Source organism: Temnothorax longispinosus, chromosome 4 (genome assembly GCF_030848805.1).
Source record: "Temnothorax longispinosus isolate EJ_2023e chromosome 4, Tlon_JGU_v1, whole genome shotgun sequence".
NCBI classification, from domain to species: domain Eukaryota; kingdom Metazoa; phylum Arthropoda; class Insecta; order Hymenoptera; family Formicidae; genus Temnothorax; species Temnothorax longispinosus.
This window is the reverse complement of record NC_092361.1, coordinates 6453464-6474943: the sequence shown is the minus strand read 5'-3', so window position 1 is coordinate 6474943 and position 21480 is coordinate 6453464. Positions and strand designations below refer to the sequence as shown.

The window sequence follows — 21480 nt, the reverse complement described above, 5'->3', positions numbered from 1 at the left end:
CCAACAGCAGCAGCAACAGCTCCAACAGCTCCAACAGCTCCAACAACTCCAACAGCTCCAACAGCTCCAACAGCAGCAGCAACAGATCCAACAGCTCCAACAGCTCCAACAGCAGCAGCAACAGATCCAACAGCAGCAGCAACACTTCCAACAGCAGCAGCAGAACACATGGCAGATGTCGTTGGTCCGCCGGGAATCTCCGTACAGCAACAATAGATGCACATGCAGTCAGTCCGTTCGCTACCGCACTGAGAAAAATTAGTGACAACAAACATTTGATTTGCTGCGAGTAGCAAATTTTTTGCTATTGCAACAAAAGGTTTGCTACTATTGCTAAATTAATTAGCTCTCGCAGCAAACCAAGTGTCGTATTAGCAAATCATTTGTTGTCACTATAGTAACAAATAATTTGCTAATACAGCAAATCCTTTTTCTCAGTACGCTCATCCGATCTCCACAGCCGAATCCCTCGCCACGACCTGTCTCTTCCCCGCATAATTACCCGGTACCGTCGCCGCGATCGGAGCCATCGCCGCATCACGGCACGCCGACGAATTCATCTCGGAGCCGGTGCTCGCCATATCCCAGGTCGCCCACCAGGTGCGCACGATAAACGTCACACACACCGAACCACATTACATGACTATTGCCAGTGTTGTATCATAGTAAGGGCTCAGTCACAATGAGAAAAATAAGGAATAAGATAAAGGAATAAGGAATAAGGCATGTTGCATCTCACTTTAATGTACGTGTATACGAAAGTGAGATGCGACATTCCTTTATTCCTTATTCCTTTATCTTATTTCTTATTTTTCTCATTGTGACTGAGCCTTAAAGCTCTAAGTGTAAGTTACTCCTCCCCCTCCTCCTCCTCCTTTTCCTCCCCTTACCCCCACCTCCGCTCCTTCGCTCGGCCACCCCGATCCGCCTCTCTTTCCCATCTTTTTCTTCGCCACTTATTTAAAACGATTTTAGTAATAACGTGGGAGTGCGTGAGCATTTTGTGGTTCAAAAGGTCCGTGGCGTCGGATATTTTTGAAGTGCATATTTTGTATAATATAGCTATATCGTGTACAATTAAGTCAACTGACGATTGAGATAAAAACGTGAATCAGAAAAAAGGAGAAAGATTAAAACTAATACACATACACGTATACACACATACACACCCGTAGCATAAAAGCAAGGTTGTCGTAAAAAAAAGAGGAAAAGAAGAGCGATCGCGAGGACGATTCTCGCGATCATCGAAACTCAGGCTCGCGAGCTAATTATCAAGCGACACCATATGATACTCCTTGACTGGCTACACCGAGAAACGTATGCATACACACGTAACGCCGGCATATGTACACGTCTTCGCTCAAGACGTACGTTCATTCACAGCACACCGATGCGCTACGAATTCTCGTTTGAACTCTCAGCGTCACGCGCTTTGATCGTGTTCCTCGTTAAGTCACTCTCGCGGGATTAACGGTGCGTAGAGGAAAAGAAAGAAAGAAACGTAGGAAGAAGAATTATAGATAGAGTCATTAATTTAAATATTAATAGAATATTATTTTTTATTTTAATAAATGACAGCACAATGTATACCAATACAGTATATCAATAAATAACTTTGCATTTACAAGATTCCTGTCCCGGCGTTTTCTACCCATAATAAATAATATTCCAGCTTTTTCAAGCACAGAAGTATACTCTTTCTCGACAGGCTTGAATCGTCGCTATGTCTTAACTTATATAGGTTAGTGATGTGCTTTAAATAGTTAAATACAAAATATCTGTTTTAATGAAAATCACAACTTCAAAATAATACATTCAATTTTAATTATTTATTGGATTCATATTAAGATCTAACATTTCTCTATGGAAAACGCTGAAACTGTACACACGGCTGCGTCGCATTTGTCCCAATTGCTACAAAGAATAAAAAACAATATACTTGTTTGCTATAGTTATGAAAGAATTACCTCATAATATAAATATCGATATCTATACTCAATATTGCGTTTCCTCTCAGCTGCTTGACTTTAGAAGCGGTTCGAATTTCGAGATATCCATTTTTTTGGACATCTATGGAGTTTATTAATCTTTCTTACGCCATATTTAACATTAAACATTATTATAATAATGTTAAATAGTTTTGATTAGCGAGAGCGCGGGCGTGTCTTCATACGCTTACTTTAAAATCGGTTTAAGTTTCGAGATATCTTTTTCTATTATCATCAAAGATAGTATATTACACTACAAGGGCCGAAAGTTGAATTTTCGGCCCTGCGCGTCATGATGCCCCGAGGCGAAGCCGAGGGCATCATGACGAGCAGGACCGAGATTTCAACTTTTGGCCCGCGTAGTGTATACGATTTTTCTTCATAGCCGGTCGAAAGTACGTTATTAATTTTACTTTTTTTAACTTTAAATGTTAATAAGCATGTTTTTGATGCCTGCCCCCGACATTTGCGGCACGAGCGAAGCGAGTGCTGCTGGTCGGGGGGGCAGGCATCAAATACATTCGAAGAGTCAAGTCTTGTCATATTTTGTAAAAATAAATTCACGTGCGTGCCAACGGGGTGACCGTTGGTATGTGTGTGCACGTGTGTCGCGCGGATTCGCACGCCAGGACGATCGATAAGCCGTCCGTCGGTCGTCGGGATCGCGTCTTCCGGCCGGGGAACGAGACGCGGATCGTCGGGAAGCCCGGCACGTGCCGGCACCGTTCCCTCGAGCCTACAAGCCGGCGAAAACCTAACCTGCAAAGGCAACTGACGCCTCGAGCCTACGCTTCGAGAGGTACTGGAACGTAATCTCGATCGAAGTTCCTATCCGGTTCGTGTTACCGCCGTATAGAGAGCGCGCGTGTACTTCTCACAGGGAGTAAATGTTAAACTTTCGTCCCTGCTATTAGGGACGAAAGTACGTACTTTCGACCGAGGTATGAAGAAAAGTTTGTTAATTTTTCTTAAGCCATTTGGTGGTTTAAATCTTTTTGCAATGTTGTTAAATAGTTTGCATCGACGAGACATACAGTACATACACCACGTCTCCGTACGTCTACTCCAATAGTGATTTGTTTCTTAATTTTCACAATGTGTGTGTGTGTCTGTGTGTGTGTGTGTGTGTGTGTGTGTGTGTGTGTGTGTGTGTGTGCGGGGCTTAATCTTTTTAACTATTGCTCCGGTTTGTAATAGATGCTCGCTTATTGCCCCTTTTAAGCCTTGTGTACACGATACTAGAAATCGGTCCGAGTTTCGGTTTAAGCCAATCAACTTGCAGCTCTTACAGAAAAGCAGCAGTTTCATTGGCTTAAACCGAAACTCGGATCGATTTCTAGTATCGTGTGCACAAGGCTTTACGCATATCCGTCGATCGTCAGAATTCTTCCTAGAAATGACATACGAGGAGGTAAAAAAAAATATTATATATTACCCTCTCACAGTCAATCCCTGCTTTACCATTGTACCTACGATAATAAGACGTTCGGATGTCGGTATTGGAGGTAATGTAGGAATTGACTCAATTGACTGTGAGGGGATAGTATACCTGCTACAACCTCCTCGCATGTCATACTTTTCTAGTAACAGGAGCGTTATTTCGAGCAGCGGAGATGCCAATTTTGACGTTTTTTCCCGCAGCTCGCCAGCGTTTTTCCCCCCTTACGCTACAGACGCTTTGTCTATTCGAGTCTATTATTGACAATGCAACCGTGCGACTGATTTGAACCTTACGCATTAATTGTTATTTGTTATAGAGATGATTAGTTTTACTTCTAATCAATCAATAAATCGTTAAAATTCTATGAAATTATCAGGTTATAATAAATAGTATATTTCAACTTTACATATACTATACATATCTTTTGCTGATTTTATTTATTTTTCATGATATTAAATTATTTATTTTAATTTTTAATTATTACTATTGTATTGTGCATAATACATTTTGTTATGCAATTGTATTTTGTGGACATAGCACGGAATAAAATCAATTAACTGATGTATAGACGGATACCATTCCATTCAAAATGCGAGCATCGTATCTTCTACTCCATTCTCGGGTCAGGCTTTTCTCTGTCTCTCTGACACTCTGTCCTCTGACAGAAGTCACATGACTCGACTCACATGCGCTGAAACACGTGTAGCGTGCATAACATAACCCATACTTTCGACGCTCGTAAAATTTATTCGACAGATAAAAGATCTGCGAATACATTCCTGTGCATTTATTGCAGTTTATTTTCAGTGTTGCGACGACACGATTATGGCAAAGGTTCCGCGGAAACGTGCTAAAATGGGAAAAAGCACGAGAGAGCAGTTGGAGATGCTCGATAAATCGGTTTGTAAACACGTAATTGTGTGACACTTGGCGTATTTATATCGTTACATATATATTACATTTGCACGTTTGTGGCTTGCAGGAATTGATCGATAAGATATTGCGATTGGAGGCTCATAACGAGCAACTGAAATCATCGATCGCGAAAAGTACGGACACTGAACTGAAGAAAGAGAAGACGCCAAAGAAAGTAAGAAGATCGTTTGATTTTTCACGGTAAATATGTTGCTCTTGAACTTGTGTCACTTGTTTCTCTTTCATACTAGTGATGTCCTACAATTTCAATCGTAGGTGTCACAAGAGGCACATTCTGCTAAAGTTTTATTACCACGGTTGGGACTATCACGGTTTCACCGTACAAGACGATAACAGCGATACTATTGAGCATCATCTATTCGCAGCTCTGTTAAAAAGCTGCTGCATCGAATCCCGCGAGAGCGCAAATTACCACCGTTGTGGACGAACTGATAAAGGTGTTAGCTCGTTCTCTCAAGTTGTATCGTTGGATGTGCGGAGTAGACTGGAACTGGAGAATCAAGACAACTTGCCGGATGAGTTGCCTTATTGTAAAATGTTGAACAGATTGCTGCCAGCGAATATAAGGTGTACAGCATGGTGTCCTGTCGTATTCAATTTCTCCGCAAGATTCGACTGCAAGTATAGAAAATACAAGTACTTCTTCCCAAGAGGCAATTTAGATATAGAAGCCATGAACAAAGCTGCCAAGTATGCTATAGGAGATCATGACTTTCGTAACATTTGTAAAATGGACGTAGCCAATGGCGTAGTTAATTTTAAAAGAACTGTAATTGATGCAAGAGTAATCGTCGTTAGTGATGACAACGTGGAAAAATCCACAGGTAATGTTCAATTTCTTCAGTTGCTTATTATCTTCTAACGATATACAATGTATAGTGAATTCTTACTTTATTTTGAAGGCTACGATATGTGTGAATTAGAAATTACGAGCCAAGCCTTTCTGTGGCATCAAATTCGTTGTTTAATGGGCATCTTGTTGTTGGTTGGACAAAGGAAAGAGGAGCCTGAAATAATCTTGAAGCTCCTGGACATTGAGACTTGCCCGCAGAAGCCGCAGTACACTATGGCTCATCAAGTTCCATTGAATCTCTGGTATTGTGATTATGAAAACGTAAAATGGTTTATCGACGAAGATGAATTATTACACACTATCAAAATATTACAACAGGATTGGGCTCTCAATACTATAAAGTATGTTTATTGAGAAAGAAATCCACATAATCGTACATGAGATCGATTTTGTAATCAAGTCCCTTTTTCATTATATGCAGATCTACAATGATTAAAAATATGTTGATGGAATTGGAAAATTTCGTCAACTGTGTAAGTACTAATTTTCAAAGTGATTGCCTGCTTCTCGGAGTACAATCAAAAATATATCAACCATTAATGAAACGAGAAATGTGTGGTAAGTGTATGATGATTAATTTTACCAAAGCTAGTGAACATAAATTTGTCGATAAAGTCGAGACTCAAGTTCAAACTTTTTCAATATGCTATTCAAAAATGGTTTTTCTTTATTTTACTTTGGTTTACTTTATTACGTATCTATAGCATAGCCTACGTTTATTAATTTCGAAATAATGCATACAAATACACTGTTTTAAGTCTTAATATACTTTGTATTCGACTATAATACAGACATTCAAAATATTTTGATGATCATATGTATGTAATTTCACGTTCTTCTCTTTTTAATACTATACTAAACACAATGTCGCCGCGTTTGGACGTGTTCTATACTTAAGATTACAAGTTCCTAAATTTACATTCTATCAACAGTATAGTAACTGAATAGATTAAGTTAAGCCTGTCCAAAATTTGATTCACGAGCAAAATGTTTCTTCTCGTCATCTCGATGAATGAAATGCATGATGAGCAACAAAACAAGGCAGACTATCATATAGACATGTGTTCGTTGTATCCATGCGTTGCAATCAATTGTATATCATTAGATATAAAGAAATGAATATAATTGAGAATGGAAATTAATGACTGATTGCGCGAATCTGGGTAAACTTGACGAATTTGGACAGGCTTATACTACATAAATTTGTTTAGTACAAACTGATAGTTTTATTTATCTACGTGTATAATCTATTTTCTTTTACAGAGAGTTTGGAAAGTAAAATCAAACATTACGAGAAGAAACGAAAATTTGAAGTCATACATTCCAACGTAACGGAGGTTACATAGCACATGTCTATGCTAATCACAGAACTTGTGTAATGTATTACATACTAACGGTTTCAAATACACGTATGTTTTTCTTACTGTAAATATTACATATAGCGTCTTAAATTTTCACTATATGCGAGAGGGCTGTGTTCAGCCTTATTGTTCGTCAAATTTTGATAGCGATCAGGAATTCTTCAGAAACATCAAATTTTACAGGCGCGTTGCGTGAAGTAACGTCGATAGGCCTGTAATAATACACGCGAAACGAGTAAAGCTTTTACAAAGTAATTATAATTTTCATAATCTATAAAAATCAAAATAGGTCATTAAACGCGATGGATCTTTCTGTGCACAGCTTATTAGTATTTCTGACTCATAATGTCATCTAAATCTTGGAAATCTAACAGCAGTTTATGCTAAATATTCAGGTTTTTAAAACGTTTATTTACAGAGGATGCAGCTAATGAAAAAGTGCTATATATACATAATTAAAATGCGAAATTTAATTTGGACATTTAAATGTAATTGAGATGATATAAACACTTTCCCTGCTGCCTGACTCATTTCGGTTGCGATAGCGTCGCGACAGCGAAGTCGACATTGCCATGAAATTATATGGCCGTGATGGATGATTTAAAAAGAAAATTACTAATCGATGTGTTTTGTTTATTTCTTTTCGGTTCTATCACAGGACGGCATGCATTTAAAACGAGTGTCAAAATTGCTTTCTTCCTCCGACGAATTTTCATTATTTTTACCCTCGCCATCTTCGTCCTCTTCTTCTAATTCATCCTGCTCTAAAAGTCGTCTCGCCATTTGTACAGCGTGCCATTCCCGGTAATGGCCCTTTCTTTTCGCCTCAAAGGCTCTTCTCCTTTCTAAATAGAATACGTCAATGATGAATATTTTTGTACGTTGCGAAGATAAGACGTCTTGTTTTACCTTTTTCTTCGGGAGTCTCTTCATCCTCCTCCTCTTCACTGGATTCCTCAAAAATTTTGGGTTTGCTACCTCCAGCTAATCTGAATTTTAACAATCGAGCAAATAATATAAAATATTTTACATTTTTATTAGCACGTGATTGACACATCACATCCTACATTAATCTACTCACTTTGCTGCGAGAGCACTAGCGTCCAACTGATCAAATTCATGTTCATTTTGGAGGCCTTCGAAATTATATGGGGTTTTTGGTTCTTCGATCTTCATGTGGCCATAGTCCTTGTCGGCAGGGTGAAGAGTGGCGATAATATTCATCTCGTCCCATGTTGTTTCTTTGCTCGGTCTACAGTTTGATTAATATATAAGGTAAATAAAAAATATGAGTGTTGATCGTGGAGTCTAAAAATAGAATCTGTGTCAACTGACGCTAGGTAATGTCAATCACTTTGCGTCTTAAGAATATTCAAGCAGTTTTATCGCAAGTTCTTATCTTTAAGTTTATTAAGTTTTCAGAAAAGTACGGATACTTTATAATCACATCCCTATAAAAAAAGAAGTTTCTCTGGAAGATTATTTTCTAAAAAGAAAAGGTAATCTCTCGCGAAGCCGAACGAATGCGGTTCGAAGGTGATGCTGAGCGAGAAGCTGTATATCGAGCGCGTGTATCCCGAAGAGGAAAGATCGTTTCTCTCTCTCTCTGGCCGAATTCGTCGAGGCGTCTGTCGTCGCGGACCGCGTGAACTTGCGATTTATAAATATCGGACCGTGCGTGACACGCGGAATCACGCCTTCGATGTCGACGAGAGAGAGAGAGAGAGAGAGAGGGACGGCTACGGCGGGTTTCGCGCGCCGTCTCTATTTTTACGCGATCGTATCGAAATTCAATTGTACGCGTCTCTCACCTAGGCGCCTCCGGATTGTCAAAACTGCTGGACGTCTTGAGGATACCCTTGGAAGGCCGTTTCGACAGGTTCTCTGCCATTATAGTCGGGCGTAATCACGACGGGTCACTCGCGACGGTGATACCGCGGCTGCATGTTTACCAATGGATCTCGTTCCGGCGGAATAACCTGCCTCACCTGCCTGTGCTCTGCGCTGGGTGTCACTTGGTGTCACTCACTCCGTCACTCGCGGCGGCACATCCTCTCTTCCTCTCTCTCTCGCGCGCGCGCGCCCGTCGCCCCTCGGCCACGGAACTCTCGGAAGCGATCTCCGCTCTGCGGCCGTTAGCACGCCGTAGTTGCGTAGCGTGGAAAATGTAGACGCGGACCGACCTGACCGACCATCTGCCGTGCCCAGCTTTAGAAAGAGACAGGTAGCTTTCACCACGTCTTTCACGAGATTGCCTTTTCTCTCACACGTTGCGCGTACAAGTTAGAGAGAGACAAACCACAACCTATTGGCCGCGTTCAGCAGACACAACTGTTGAGTTCGTCTTATCAACACTCTGCGTTGATTGGTTGGTTCTAAAAGTAAGAGCCAATCACGTTCGACTGTTACTCAGCGGCTCATACGCGTCATCTATGGTCGAGATGCTGGCGCGAATCTTGCCGCGGCAAAAAATCGTGCAAGAATTTGGCAGAAGGTCAACAGTAATAATTTACCGAAATAATTACCGCGATTAAAGGTAGAGTCTACTCTTTAAATAGATGTTGGATTGTATTGTGGATTTGTGTGATGTAATATTTCGAGTATCTTGCGGGATATCATGTCGGTTATGTAGAAAGCTTATAAACGATCGCGATAATTAAAAGATTTTTATTTATAAGACATTAGAAAAGCTTATATATTTTTCGGAAACTATGTAACTTATTTTAGTAAATATCACTTTCGAATAAAATAAAAAATTTGATGTAACAATTATATATTTTCTTAAATATTATTTTGGAATTATTTGACTTTTATATTTGTATTTTGCTAATTGATACATCATTGTAAGATAATTACGGCTTGTTGCACGTCAGTTATTAATTCATGTTAATTTGAGGTAATGAGTCCGCGAATATTCCAATTACATGTAATAATTTAATATATATTTTATAAATCTGCAATGTTGCCCTTGAGAGCTTTAATGAAAATTGTGATGAAAGTTTGATGAAAAAGTCACAAAAAGAGTAATACTTTTTTAATCTGTATATTAAGTATGAACAAATATGAACAACACTTACAACATAACATTATTATATAGAATTACATTGTTTAAAGTTCAACTAAAGTTAAGTACTGTTGACGTTACAGGTAGGCTCCAGTCCAGCCTCTCGATCGGTTCTTTGGGTGCTGTTGCTTACTACCTTACACGACTCGGAACAAGCGTTGGGTTTAGATGGAAGAACATTTCATATTTCGGGGATATGCTCTACGATTCGGGATTATAGTAGCAGTGAGGTGACTGGTGAGTGATGCCACTTTATTAACGCATATGTATTTTAATTTCTTGTGGTATCCGTAACTATAAAAATCTAAAAGTATCCACGGTGACGTTCACCGAGCACTTGGAGGAAGAGGGCGAACTCCCGCATAGAGAATTACCTCTTCGAACTCTTCCCATTCAGATCTTTGAGATCCTTTGGTCGTTTTTTAAGCGGCCACTTCGCTCGTCACACACTTGTCGTACATTGCATCTAGGACTTGAATGAACTTCAAGTGACGTTCTTCCGGAGCTACGGTGGCACCGCGGCTGCCCCACAAGAACTTGATGTGAAATTCGGTGCGAAAGGCGTCTGATAGCAATTCGTCGCTCCTGCAACCTTCCAGAGCGATCTCAGCATTTCTGCGGAAAAGCGGTAGACTGTCGGCTAACTTGCGAGCCGCCTCGAGATGCGACCAGACGATCGATAGGCCGCAATCGGATGCTGAATTCTCCCATGGCGAAAGAATCGCTGCCGTTAGTCCGAAAGGTGCTACGGTGCCTATAATAAATTTCGCTGAATAAGTAAAAACAACGTAGTTTTTGAGAGAAAAAAGGAAGGGAGGATTAGCAATTAACAGTATATAAAAAAGACGCTATAACGAAGATAGATGTTTGTATTTAGAATAATTATGATGCGAGTACGTAAGCGAAAAAATATATTTTCTGTTTATTCACTGATTATTTAATTAGCGAATAATAATTATTTTTTATGTGGATACCTAAAACGTCTTCGGGAGTGCGTTCTCCAAGTAGCGCGATCGGTAGCAAATGTGGTAACGTCGTATTAGGCGCCTGCGGATTGGTACACTCGTTCATAGCCCGTAGAGTAGGCCTTAGTTTCGCCTCGAAGCTGAAAGCTTCGTCCGTGTGTTTCTGTCGTAGTAGATGCCACGTATTGGCTAGTCTTTGAATTTGCGGCAGGCACAAGCCGAGCATCACGCCGCAGAAGCCGTAAAGATTGCCGAGCGCGGTTTTAGTGTCGATTGCCACTTTGATCCATTTGCTGATGGTACCCGCTCTTTCTGCGATATTAACATTTATCATTATTTAAAAATCAAGGAAGATTGCTCCGCTTTTGGACTTATCTCATGTAAAATTTTAGGTATATTTTTGTCTTTTTCATTGATTTTCATCAACATCCATTTGAAAATTAATTAAAACTAAATAAAAAAATTGACAAATTTCGAAACTCACCTATAGCCGTAGCGCCAGCCAGCACGGTGACCGCCACCAACAGTTTTATGCATTCAGATCTCTCGATTAGATCCATTCTAGCTTGTCTACCATGGGGAAGAGTAGCCAGCTCGATGCCACTTAATCCACTTCTGTTTCCTGGTCCCGGTTGAAGTGCCACTTCGAGATCGAGTCTCGTAAGATGAGAGGCGAGAACTCTTGGTGCCGAATCCAGCAACATTCCCGAGACTCCTCTCAGAGCCGTCGGGTCCAGAGGTCTGTGTTCGCCAGTTGGTAACAGCAATGTCGTAAAACCTTCGATGTCGAGCACCGTGGTGATCTCCAGAGACGGTGCGGCTACCACCAACTGTTCCTCCGCCGATAATTCGTATTCGCTGCCGTTGTTGCCGTTTATGCCGTCGTTACTGGTGTTATAATGACTGCGTATCACCACGCCCTTGATCGGCACCGAAGAGGAGGGATTGCTGGCACCGCCAGAATTATTGGTCTCGAACTCGCTGTCTCCCGATCCGTTTCCGCTGTCGCTGCCGGAGGCCTGATAGCTCTGATGATGATGGTGGTGGTGATGATGATGGTGATGGTGATGGTACTGATGATTCGGTACGTAGGGCACCCGGGGAGGCTTGGGTGGCGCTGTGCTCAGAGTGTTTTGAAGATTCAGACTCGGGGGTTGTTGCTGTTGCTGCTGCAGCGCTGGATCCGATATCACCCGGGTGATCTTCTGGCGACCCAGCGACAGAGAGCAAGAGGGCGGTTGGTTTTGAATTGGTGGTACACGTGGCAGAGTACTGGATTGGATAGGTAACTGCGGTCCCGTTTGTTGATTGCCGTCCCGGGCGATATGCTGGTCTGGTACATGATGCTGAGCGGTCAGAGAGTGACTGCGTTGCTGTTTTCTGGGTAGACGAGGTGGTGAACCGGTCGACAAAGAGGTCGAGGAAGGACTAGAGCAGTGCTGATTACTCGTGGGTGCTGGAACGCACGTCAACGGAACCGATCTGGGCTTCGGAGTAATAATTCGTGCTCCGCTGGCTTGACTAATCGGTCGACCACTGCCAACGTAGAAGGTTATCAGGTCGGCGACCGTGTCGAAGGCTTCGTCTTCGAATTGATACTGCGCCCTTTCATAAACCGTGTCTGGCTGAATTACGACCTATCAGACAAAATTAGATTATTTTTTAATATTTTAAATCTTCATAAGTTGAATTGATTTTAAAACTTTATAATGAATAAATTATATGTTTATTAATAAATTATATTTTCTATTTATTTATGAATAGAAAATAATTTAAAAAAAAGGGAAATTTTTGATATTTTATGAATCCGTCTGAGTCGCGAAAGTCGAAGATCCTAACTGTTTCTCTTCTATCATAATCCGATACAGATGTTAAGATAAGAATTTTTAAAGCAATCTTCCTCGATTTCAACTTACTCGATTGATGACGAAATGTAACGGTTGACCTTTCCATCGCACGGTTAGGACATAGTTGCCGGGTTGGGAGGCGCAATCACGCACCAAGAAGTCCCCGTCATTTGGCACTTCCGTCTCCGCACCTTTTCGACCGCCGCGCAACGTGCTACCATGGTACCAGGCGTGTGATCGTAGATCTCGAGGGTCGAGAAGCCGCAATTCTCTTTCCAGGAGTTTGCGAGTGGTCTCCTCAGGTGGCTCCTTTGAAATCAATGGTTTTGAATATTACCTGGATTTCATTTCCTAATTGAATTTAAAAACTTTTATGTTTGCTAATATATATTTCATTTTAAGTACGGATGCTAAGAAAGGAATTGAGATATCACAGATGTACACAGTCGTTAAACTGAACGAAAAATGCTCAATTAACATCAATGAAAAACTTGACTCTAGCAATGAACTTTTCTTTAACACTATATGATGAATCATTATTATCGTGAACAATTTGAATATATCACGCCGGGACATTCTCGTATTGTTGATTAATTACTCGGAATGAGAGAGAAGAAAGACCGCGCGAGCGTTCCGCGTAAGACAATTGTAGCAATCAATGCTGGAAAGAGACCGGAGTCTGCGGTCCAGCGAAGATTGGCTTAACAAGAGCAGCCTTGAGCTCCCCGTCACATTGCCGCCGATCGTCTGCGACTCGTCATTCGAGGTGCCGCGTCAAGTAGCTCCGGCTACCCATCATCGCTTGTACTTAAGTGTATCGTTCTATTTAATTGCTTCCTATCGCGCGACAAGAAGCTGGCGTTGCCACTTCAATAACTTAAACCCATAATTACGTGTTTGATCGATTACGCGAGTATGTGTGAGAGACGCGACGTGATATAGAAAATATTCGTGCAGCGTGTATTGTTTATAGATTTTTTAATTGATTCAAGATTTTTATGAACAACAATATCGGGGATTTTTTTTTAGTTATAAACGATCGAAAATAATAGGTGTTTGGGAATTTCAAGTTTCAAAGAAAAACAAAAGAGTAAAGAATCTCATTTCTCATTTAATTCCAACATTATGTAGCTCACGAGATACATGTGACTTCAAAATTAATTAAAATTTAATATAATTCGCTACAACGTTGACATTTTCGTCAAACATGAATTGACTCCGGATTTCAGAGATTTGGTGAGGGATAGATATATTGTAGGTACATGACATTCGGTGTATGACGTTGAATTTAATTAGATCTAGTCAAATCGGCCCTCGTATGAATATTCATGATTCCACGAAGATGGATCCCATATCAGTTTAATTAACCCAATATCAATTTCTCCGAACAATGGACAAAACTTAATCTTCAAAGTTAAACAGCCCGTATACGATCAGGTACTCACCATCAGGGGGGACAGATTGTTGCTGTTTTCGGGCGCCTTCGTCAGGGGTGGCTCCTGCTCACTTGGAGGGTATATGCCGCGATCCACCCTTACGTCGATGTCTTCCTCCGGCGTCCTGCGATCAGAACGAGAACTTTCAGTCGCTCACATCTCTGCGCTTCGTGCCCGACCTCCGACAAGGTTCTCTCTCATAGATCCCGGTTCCTTCGTCCAGAAGGAGAGCTCCGTGCGGCTCTTGGAACGGGCGGATAGAATTTGACCGCGACTCTCGGGTTCAGAGAGTGCGCGCGCGCACGCACGCACCCCACTGACCAGCGATTCAAGCAGGATCGTATTTTCACGGGGTATCGCGGGGGTACCATCGAGTGGTATATTAATAGATCGCGGGGAAAGAGCGGGAGAGACAGGAGAGAAAGAGAGAGAGAGAGAGAGAGAGAGAGAGAAAAAGAGGAAAGATTGGTTGCGCGTGCAAAGGAAAATATTTCCTTCCCGGCGATTTCTTTGTCCGTTCGTACGCGTTGCCGCGGCGATTAACCCGCGAGTTAAATCCGACGGAGCTGGTCTCGCGCGATGAGGGACCGTTGTGGATAACGAGCGTGTAGAAAATAACGATGCTGCTCGTTGATGTGAGTGTAGCTCGACACACGGCCTGTTAACTCCATTAAATCGTTATCGTATGACGGACGATTTAAACGCTCAATTATTTGTCTTCCGCGTAGAGCGTAATAACATATAGTAATTATTCAGTTTTGTATTTTTTTTCGAGTGTGCCCCTTTTTAATTCGCACAATAAAAAATGTCTGCCGCATTTTACGGCTATCCGACGATTTTACATTTGTGACGACGACCGCGATTATAATGCATCTTTGAACCCCCGATGGTACACTACTGCGATGTTATCGCCCTCGTTTGTTTCCACACCCGCTCCACGCTCTATACCCGCCCCTTCTTCTCTTTCGTCAAAGCGACTGGCTTTGACAGACGACGGATATCGAAGAGTACATGCGTGTCGACGATAGATGCTTCTCACGTTACGTATCTTTTGATGTCGTAAAGACGTAATGTAAGACGGAGTAAAAGTGCATTGCTTTTATCGCTTTCGACCGGGTTATTCCGTCGATACGGGGGTTATTGATCTCCTCGGACAAGGGGCTGCGTATACGGAGGGGGTCGACGGCCAAGGTGCGCTTGCGTCATCCGGAAACGTTCGATAAGGGGCGTCATCGAGATACTCTGAGACGATGTATATTCGCTCATATAAGGAATGACTTTAAAGTATCTTACTCAGGCTATTTTTATTCCATTTTCCTCTGTAGTTGAGGATTGGTCTTTAATCTTCGCGATAATATAATCTCATGTCATACAAACTATAAATTTTCGTATTATTACATTATTTGTTAGATCCAACGCTATAAAATATACATATATAAATAAGAATATAAATAAAATATACCTACATATGTATGTGTCTGTAAATGAAATTGTATAAGCAAATTACAAGATCAACAGTTATCAAGTTTCACAGAGTAATATAATGTAAAACAATGTGAGCTCAACTAAAATAAGAGAGACAAAGAAATGATTTTGCGTAGTCAGTCGCGAAAATCGCGGTTTGAAAAAGAGCGGCTGTAAAATCGTTTAACTCCTTGCGGGCTACAACATCACCATCAAGGAGTCTTTCATGTAAATGTAATATTCGCCAGGTTCGCTGCCACCGCTGCTGATCGCCGTGTATTCGCACCGGGATTTATCTCGAAAGTCGCCCAAGGGAAGCGTATCCCTGCACTGTCTGTCTCGAACAATATCATTTTAAGTTTTTACACTGGAATGGGGGATGCACTTCTGTATGAATTGTCGAGATTAATCACGAGAGAGAACGTTTTGAGAGAATGATTGATAGGTTTCTTTGATCCGTCAGTCAAAGTAACCCTCGGAGTGACGCGCGCATTTTTCTCTCGAATGGGTCACGATATGCGAGGTCGTGACACGTTTCTCGATGACAGGTGGTTCGGTTATAGTTTCCCCGGTTTTATTTTCCTGTTACAGAATTCCCGCATTTGTTAGTCGCTCGTATACGGGAACGGGGTGCGTCATTCTTGAAGGTAGAGATTGAGAGAAACCGGTTCGAGAGTCGCCAGGCCCATTATATTCCTGTACTGGTATCACGATGTACCTTCAAAGGAGGCTAATTCATAAGCTATAACTTTGGGCCTTCGACTTTAGCAAAAAGCCGTGTCCCTCGCACGGCACCTAATCCCTTATTCACCTTCATTTATTCGTGTTTCTCATTTCCAAGCTTTCGTCTCGCATGCACCATGTTTTTAACTCCTTAATCTCTTTATACGGCGATCCAAATAGGTAGAAAAAGTCGATAAAATTTAATTATCCAGAATATAATTATATGAACTTTGAAAGATTAAAATTTGCCGTAATTGTTTGGTGTTGGTCGCGTCATCTCCTTGATACCTCTGTTATTTTAGACACTTCCAAATTATATGATCGTATATAATATATAATAGTTAGACATTTTACGCGTACCTCGAGTTATCCTCGACGAGGTCCTCAGGTGACGGCGGGGTCACGATGAAGCACGGCTCCTTTTGAATGATTACTTCCGGCTGCAGGTGTATCGTGTGTCTCTTCTGCCGAAGATCCTTACACGAGTCCGACGAGGCGAGGCCATTCCGTTTGCGCCGTCGGCTGTTGGTACCTAGGTTCTGCAGAGTACCCATAGATGGGAATCGAAAGCTCCATGCTATGCCTGAATGTGCCGCAAAGAAATTTACGTGTAAAAGTGTTATCGTCCATCTCGAAATCAACGGACAGACACATATAATGTGGACGAAGGTGTGGAACAAGTGTGATAAAATTTAGAACTGTAATAAATTCACGAATGAGCAATAAAACGCGATTTAATCGGACACCAATAGCGCCGATAAATACACGCTCGACGTCGATTAGTCGGAGTTGATCATTAGAAGAAAGCAATTTCAAAGCAACTTTATTAGAACGAGGTGCATATTTGCTCGCGTGATAATATATATTCTCGTTTAATTTCTCTTATATTAATTAATATGTCGATTCACTTATTACAATTCTCGAAACTGACAGTGTTTCTTTCGATCTCTGTGTACACAGAATATATAAATCATGTCCAATGTAATTTTACGATACATAAAACGTTTACGCGGCTGACATATCCATTCGCGCACTGCTATTATAAATCTCTGACTGACGTGACACGTGAAAATGAAGATTACATATGTTCTGACGCACTCACGTATGCTCGCGCCGTCTTCTAGTTTTATGGATTCCATTCTGATGGGCGTATTCACGTTCGCGTTGTACGATTTTGCAACGGTGGAAGACGATCGCGATCGCAATTTCATTGAGCTCGCCCGAGTTGCATTATGCGTGCGCGCGTAAACGGCTCGCGTCGAACTTGAATGCACCGCGAGTGTGGCCGGTCTCTCGATGCAGCGGCTAGTACGCGTTTGAAAAAGCAGAGTAGAGGAATGCAGGTTTGTGAAGTTGTTCGCCTCTCTCTTTCTCCCATACCCGCTAACCACTTCTCTACCTCTTTCTCACCTTTGCGCTTGCTGCGTCTACCTGCTCGCTCTTCTCTTTCTGACTATGTATACAATATATATATATATATATATAATCTTGTTCTTTCTGCGTATCTCTTGCTCGTATCCTTCGCGAGCGAACATAATACCTGGCGATGATGATAAGGTCCCCGTTTACCGAGATATCTATGCGATGTTTAGAGAGGCGCCATCGACCGTAAAAGTGAGAGATAATCCAAGCGAAATTTTCGTCGTCATATTATTTCGTCGAAATTATTGATCTCGATTTTCATACAATTACGGAATTATTAATTATAGCATGATTATTGCGGTTTTAAAAACGAACGACCTAATTTTATGACACGTTTTGATATTTAACAATGCTGCTCGGACGAGAGAAAAAATTAATTAAAAACAGAAATGATGGACGGAATTTGTCGGTCAAGCAAAAGTGTTACGCGTATAAAAGACTACCTCATAATTTAATTTAAAATAATATGAAAATATATAATTTTGCTGACCATGCTGTACTTCAATTATACACAGTAGCGCAGACGGTTGTAGAGATAAACCAAGTTAAATATTTTACCGCTTGATGCGCGCTTAAACCAGTTTGATAACGCTCACAATCTGTTCGTCTCTTTACCTCTCACATTTAGTCTACTTGGAAATTATTCCACTGACAGAATCAGATGTTGCTTGCTTTTTTTTTTTTTTTTTGGGAAAAAATTGTGATAATAAAATTTATTTCGTTTAGAGCAACTAAAAAGATTTTTCTGAATGTTACGCAAAGTATTTCAGGTGAACAAATTAATTTTTACATTTTTGTTAAGTAATTTGCCGGTTTTTAAATTAAAATATTGAATGTGTAATTAATAGTTTTTAAGTTATGAGAAAACAAATTTCTTTAAAAAATAAACAGATATTTAAATCTGTTCGTTTAATTTCAAATAGATTATGGTTTAACAAATTGTTAATTTGACGATTAATGGCGAAGATATTTAATGTTAAAAACTAGGAAATGATAAGAAAATAATGATGTTTTTGTTAAAAAGTCGACTCCACGTAAAGAACATCGTTACGAGAATGTGAGGATACCGTACGCACGTTATTTTTGAACGTCGACGTTTACTTTCAACAAACAGTACCTTTAAACGAATGTAACCTGCGCCCAGAAGGTCCCCGTTTCCTTCGTCGTCGTATAATTACGCGCGTGCACCACACAAGAGGAATTTCAATCGCGTCGCGTTCGTGCGGAGAGAAAGACATCCGAAATGAGCCGTTTATCGAGACTTTCGCTGCGGGAAACACGTGTTCTCTTACGGTTTTCAAAATAATGATAGCGATAGAATACGATTTACGTAATGGCGTGCAAATTACACGTCGCGTTCGTTCGAACAGAGCGGAAAAGTTCTACTTTCACCGCGGTCTTGCGACATCACCGCGAATATGATGCATGACGATCAATCGTAAGCTTGTCGTATGTGGATTCCAAGTGCGCAAGTTATGAAAACAGCTCTGCGTTCATTCTTTTCTTTTATTTCAGTTTTTCCTTTACTTTTACCCATTTATAACTGGAGAACATTCATGACACGATCAATCGATCTTTTCCCGATAAACATTAAAATCCACTTGGCTAGTTTTGAACTTTGATTCTGGATGATAATTGAATTCGCTTTAATATATTACACGCCCAGGCGAATCGTAGGCGTCACTTGACGATAAACGTATCGAGATTTTCATATATTCGTTTTTCGTTAAAATCGTTGGATGATTAATTGAAGTACAGCTGACTAATCATTCGTAATTCATTTCCGGCTATTGCGGAAAGGATATAATCACTTAAACGGTACTCATGCAGTTTCATGCTGGCATTGCAGTTGCACGTGTCAAATCAGCGGCGGTGACCGACATTTCTTCTTTCGAGTGCGTCACTGTCCGTAGGATTTACGTAACATTTACAATCGCTTCACGAACGTGGTTTTCCGTTGCCCTCGACAATCGTAACGTGTGGACACGAAGTCCGGGTAACAGAGGGATTATAAGCGGAGTGTGTATGTGTGTGTGTGTGTGTGCACACGTGTCCCCGCAATGTGATCCGCGCGCATGCATCGCCGATAAGTGCACTATCGCCTTGCCAGTGACACACGAGACTCGGCACCATACGAGCATTAATGATTTTCATATTCAATTTCAACTTAACAATAATTCAGCGATATGGCGGACATTTGCAGGAATATTGAAAATCGAACAGTCGTTTTCTTTTCTATTCTGTCACAAATACGCACCTCGTTACGCACAAGCGAGAATCTCCGCGAGAGATACTCACGGGTTCACCGCCCGTTGATATTTCCTATATCGAAAAGGGCAGCGAACTCGAGAAATGAACGACGAATACGCAAATGGGGGAGCACATGATACCACGTGGCAGGTTGGAAAATTTGCACTGACTTTGGCTTCTTCGCGACTTGAGTTTGCTGGCGGTCTTTCCCATTTTCCCGCCAGTCGCATGCCAGCGGCTGCCCGTGAGCGCCGCAGGAATTCCCGCCGGTGAATTCAATCGAGGGTGCACTGCGGGAAGCGAAACAATTCGGACGGCGCGGCACTGACACGGCACGGCTGTAGCACCCTGCGACGCAGCCTGACCGTAGCATAATGCGATACCGAGCTAACTGAGCGCAAACACACTAGAAAGAAGGGACCAGACCGACCCACCGATACGCAAGTGGTGCTCGCAGGAGGAGGAGAACGTGACCGGCAGCGTGAGGAGAGACGCAGAGTGCGGGGGAGGCTGATAGAACGAGAGAGACAGAGAGACAGAGAGAAAGAGAGAGACGGAGAGAGAATATGATATAACTCGCTTGGGACTCTTGGGAGAGAGATAGTTGTACGGTAGAGAAGGAGGGAACCAAACGAGCAAATGGCAGAGACGACTGCTGTTTAACAAACGATACTGTCGCCAGACGTAGTAGTGCATGATGGCCTTCAATTGGTATTCGAGCCTTTACATTCTCGAACGTTTTAATCAGAGTTGAACAACGCGAAAATCCAAAAGATATATTCTTAGATATTTTTTTTTTTACATTTACGAATATGGAAACACTGCGTTCAGAATTTGAAATGATTTTTGAACGAGCCGCGTCGAATAATTTTTCAACGAACAATTAAAACCATCCAAATCAGGACATGTAATTTATTTTTTTAACTATTTGAGCCTCAACGGGGGATTCCGCTTTTGGAATCTTGTTATTGTCAAACTCGATAAACGAACCGTGCACTCGATCGCACTTGTTAGTGTCTATTGATATTCCTCTCGATATTCCACGCTTTCCTGAAAACGTTGTTCAATGTTTGAGTACTATTAAGAACCATTTGCTCTCAGAACCTTAAGTGTAAAACAACAATAGAGGTATAAAATAAAGGTAAGAAAGGAAAGGTAAAAGAAGAATCCTTAAGGGACACTCCTCAGAAATGATAATCTTAGAAATAAACCTGAAAGTTTGCGAGAAAAAAGACCGAAGAATTCCGATGTGAGAAGGAGAGAGAGAAGGAGAGAGAAAGAGACAGAAAAGAATACGTGCACAAGTGTCCGACACGCAGATGCAAGGCAACGTGATTCTTCCCGAGGAGTCAACTCGTGATGTCATCGGAAACCCGGACTTGTTCCAGCTAAATGCGACTTCTCACATTAATCCGAGGTTTCCTTTTTTCTGCCGTGTCAGCAGGTTTCGCAAGGACGCAAATGCAATAGGCGACGAGTTATGGCCTGCAAACCACCTGTTGGACATTTCGACATATATTCCCGAACATGCGTGCATGTCGGTCGCTCACCGAATTCGCGTCACTTTGCTCGATGTCACGTTTCTTATTTGTGAAGTTTATAAATAGAGAATGATACGATAGAGTCGATTAAACCTTAGGTCGCAGAATAGAAAGATCAATGACGCCTTTCTTATCCTTCTTAATTAATATCAGAGATTGTTTTTCGCTGCACCACAAGCTACGATTGCA

The 21480-nt window shown here is 41.4% G+C and overlaps 3 protein-coding genes across 6 annotated transcripts; 1 reads left to right on the top strand and 2 right to left on the bottom strand.

Moving 5' to 3' along the window:
* The first annotated feature begins 4073 nt into the window (after window positions 1-4073).
* LOC139812221 (tRNA pseudouridine(38/39) synthase) lies at window positions 4074-6653 on the top strand. Of its 2 annotated transcripts, XM_071776893.1 has the most exons (6): window positions 4074-4329; window positions 4412-4545; window positions 4621-5189; window positions 5268-5559; window positions 5640-5776; window positions 6482-6653. In XM_071776893.1, the coding sequence occupies exons 1-6, from the start codon at window positions 4255-4257 to the stop codon at window positions 6562-6564; spliced, it is 1290 nt and encodes a 429-aa protein (XP_071632994.1). In that variant the 5' UTR covers window positions 4074-4254; the 3' UTR covers window positions 6565-6653. The 2 variants fall into 2 exon arrangements, with proteins under 2 accessions (XP_071632994.1, XP_071632995.1); XM_071776894.1 differs by lacking the exon at window positions 4074-4329 and having other exon boundaries at window positions 4424-4519; window positions 4596-5189.
* Window positions 5539-8722, bottom strand: LOC139812223 (protein phosphatase inhibitor 2). The gene is made up of 4 exons (XM_071776897.1): window positions 8391-8722; window positions 7661-7831; window positions 7489-7568; window positions 5539-7424 (listed from the first exon to the last, which is right to left on the bottom strand). The coding sequence occupies exons 1-4, from the start codon at window positions 8468-8470 to the stop codon at window positions 7213-7215; spliced, it is 543 nt and encodes a 180-aa protein (XP_071632998.1). The 5' UTR covers window positions 8471-8722; the 3' UTR covers window positions 5539-7212.
* Window positions 8723-9606: 884 nt separating this feature from the next.
* LOC139812220 (breast cancer anti-estrogen resistance protein 3 homolog) lies at window positions 9607-20153 on the bottom strand. Of its 3 annotated transcripts, none has more exons than XM_071776891.1 (7): window positions 19921-20153; window positions 16439-16661; window positions 13901-14015; window positions 12525-12764; window positions 11093-12245; window positions 10618-10920; window positions 9607-10397 (listed from the first exon to the last, which is right to left on the bottom strand). In XM_071776891.1, exons 1-7 carry the CDS (start codon window positions 19961-19963, stop codon window positions 10066-10068), a joined length of 2409 nt encoding a protein of 802 aa, XP_071632992.1. In that variant the 5' UTR covers window positions 19964-20153; the 3' UTR covers window positions 9607-10065. The 3 variants fall into 3 exon arrangements, with proteins under 3 accessions (XP_071632992.1, XP_071632993.1, XP_071632991.1); XM_071776892.1 differs by lacking the exon at window positions 19921-20153 and adding an exon at window positions 19758-19904; XM_071776890.1 differs by lacking the exon at window positions 19921-20153 and adding an exon at window positions 17181-19705.
* Between the last annotated feature and the right edge of the window lie 1327 nt (window positions 20154-21480).

Bases quoted from the DNA above. Each gene is read 5' to 3' on its own strand.
- LOC139812221 (XM_071776893.1), top strand. From the start codon at position 4,255: ATGGCAAAGGTTCCGCGGAAACGTGCTAAAATGGGAAAAAGCACGAGA. The intron at 4,330-4,411 runs GTTTGTAAACAC...TGTGGCTTGCAG, and splicing joins TGGAGATGCTCGATAAATCG to GAATTGATCGATAAGATATT. The intron at 5,777-6,481 runs GTAAGTGTATGA...TTTCTTTTACAG, and splicing joins AATGAAACGAGAAATGTGTG to AGAGTTTGGAAAGTAAAATC.
- LOC139812223 (XM_071776897.1), bottom strand. From the start codon at position 8,470: ATGGCAGAGAACCTGTCGAAACGGCCTTCCAAGGGTATCCTCAAGACG. The intron at 7,832-8,390 runs GTGAGAGACGCG...ATCAAACTGTAG, and splicing joins GACAATCCGGAGGCGCCTAG to ACCGAGCAAAGAAACAACAT. The intron at 7,569-7,660 runs GTGAGTAGATTA...GTTAAAATTCAG, and splicing joins GCTAGTGCTCTCGCAGCAAA to ATTAGCTGGAGGTAGCAAAC.
- LOC139812220 (XM_071776890.1), bottom strand. From the start codon at position 17,289: ATGAAATTGCGATCGCGATCGTCTTCCACCGTTGCAAAATCGTACAAC. The intron at 14,016-16,438 runs GTACGCGTAAAA...TTCTGATCGCAG, and splicing joins CTCGTCGAGGATAACTCGAG to GACGCCGGAGGAAGACATCG. The intron at 10,398-10,617 runs GTATCCACATAA...AATTTATTATAG, and splicing joins CACTCCCGAAGACGTTTTAG to GCACCGTAGCACCTTTCGGA.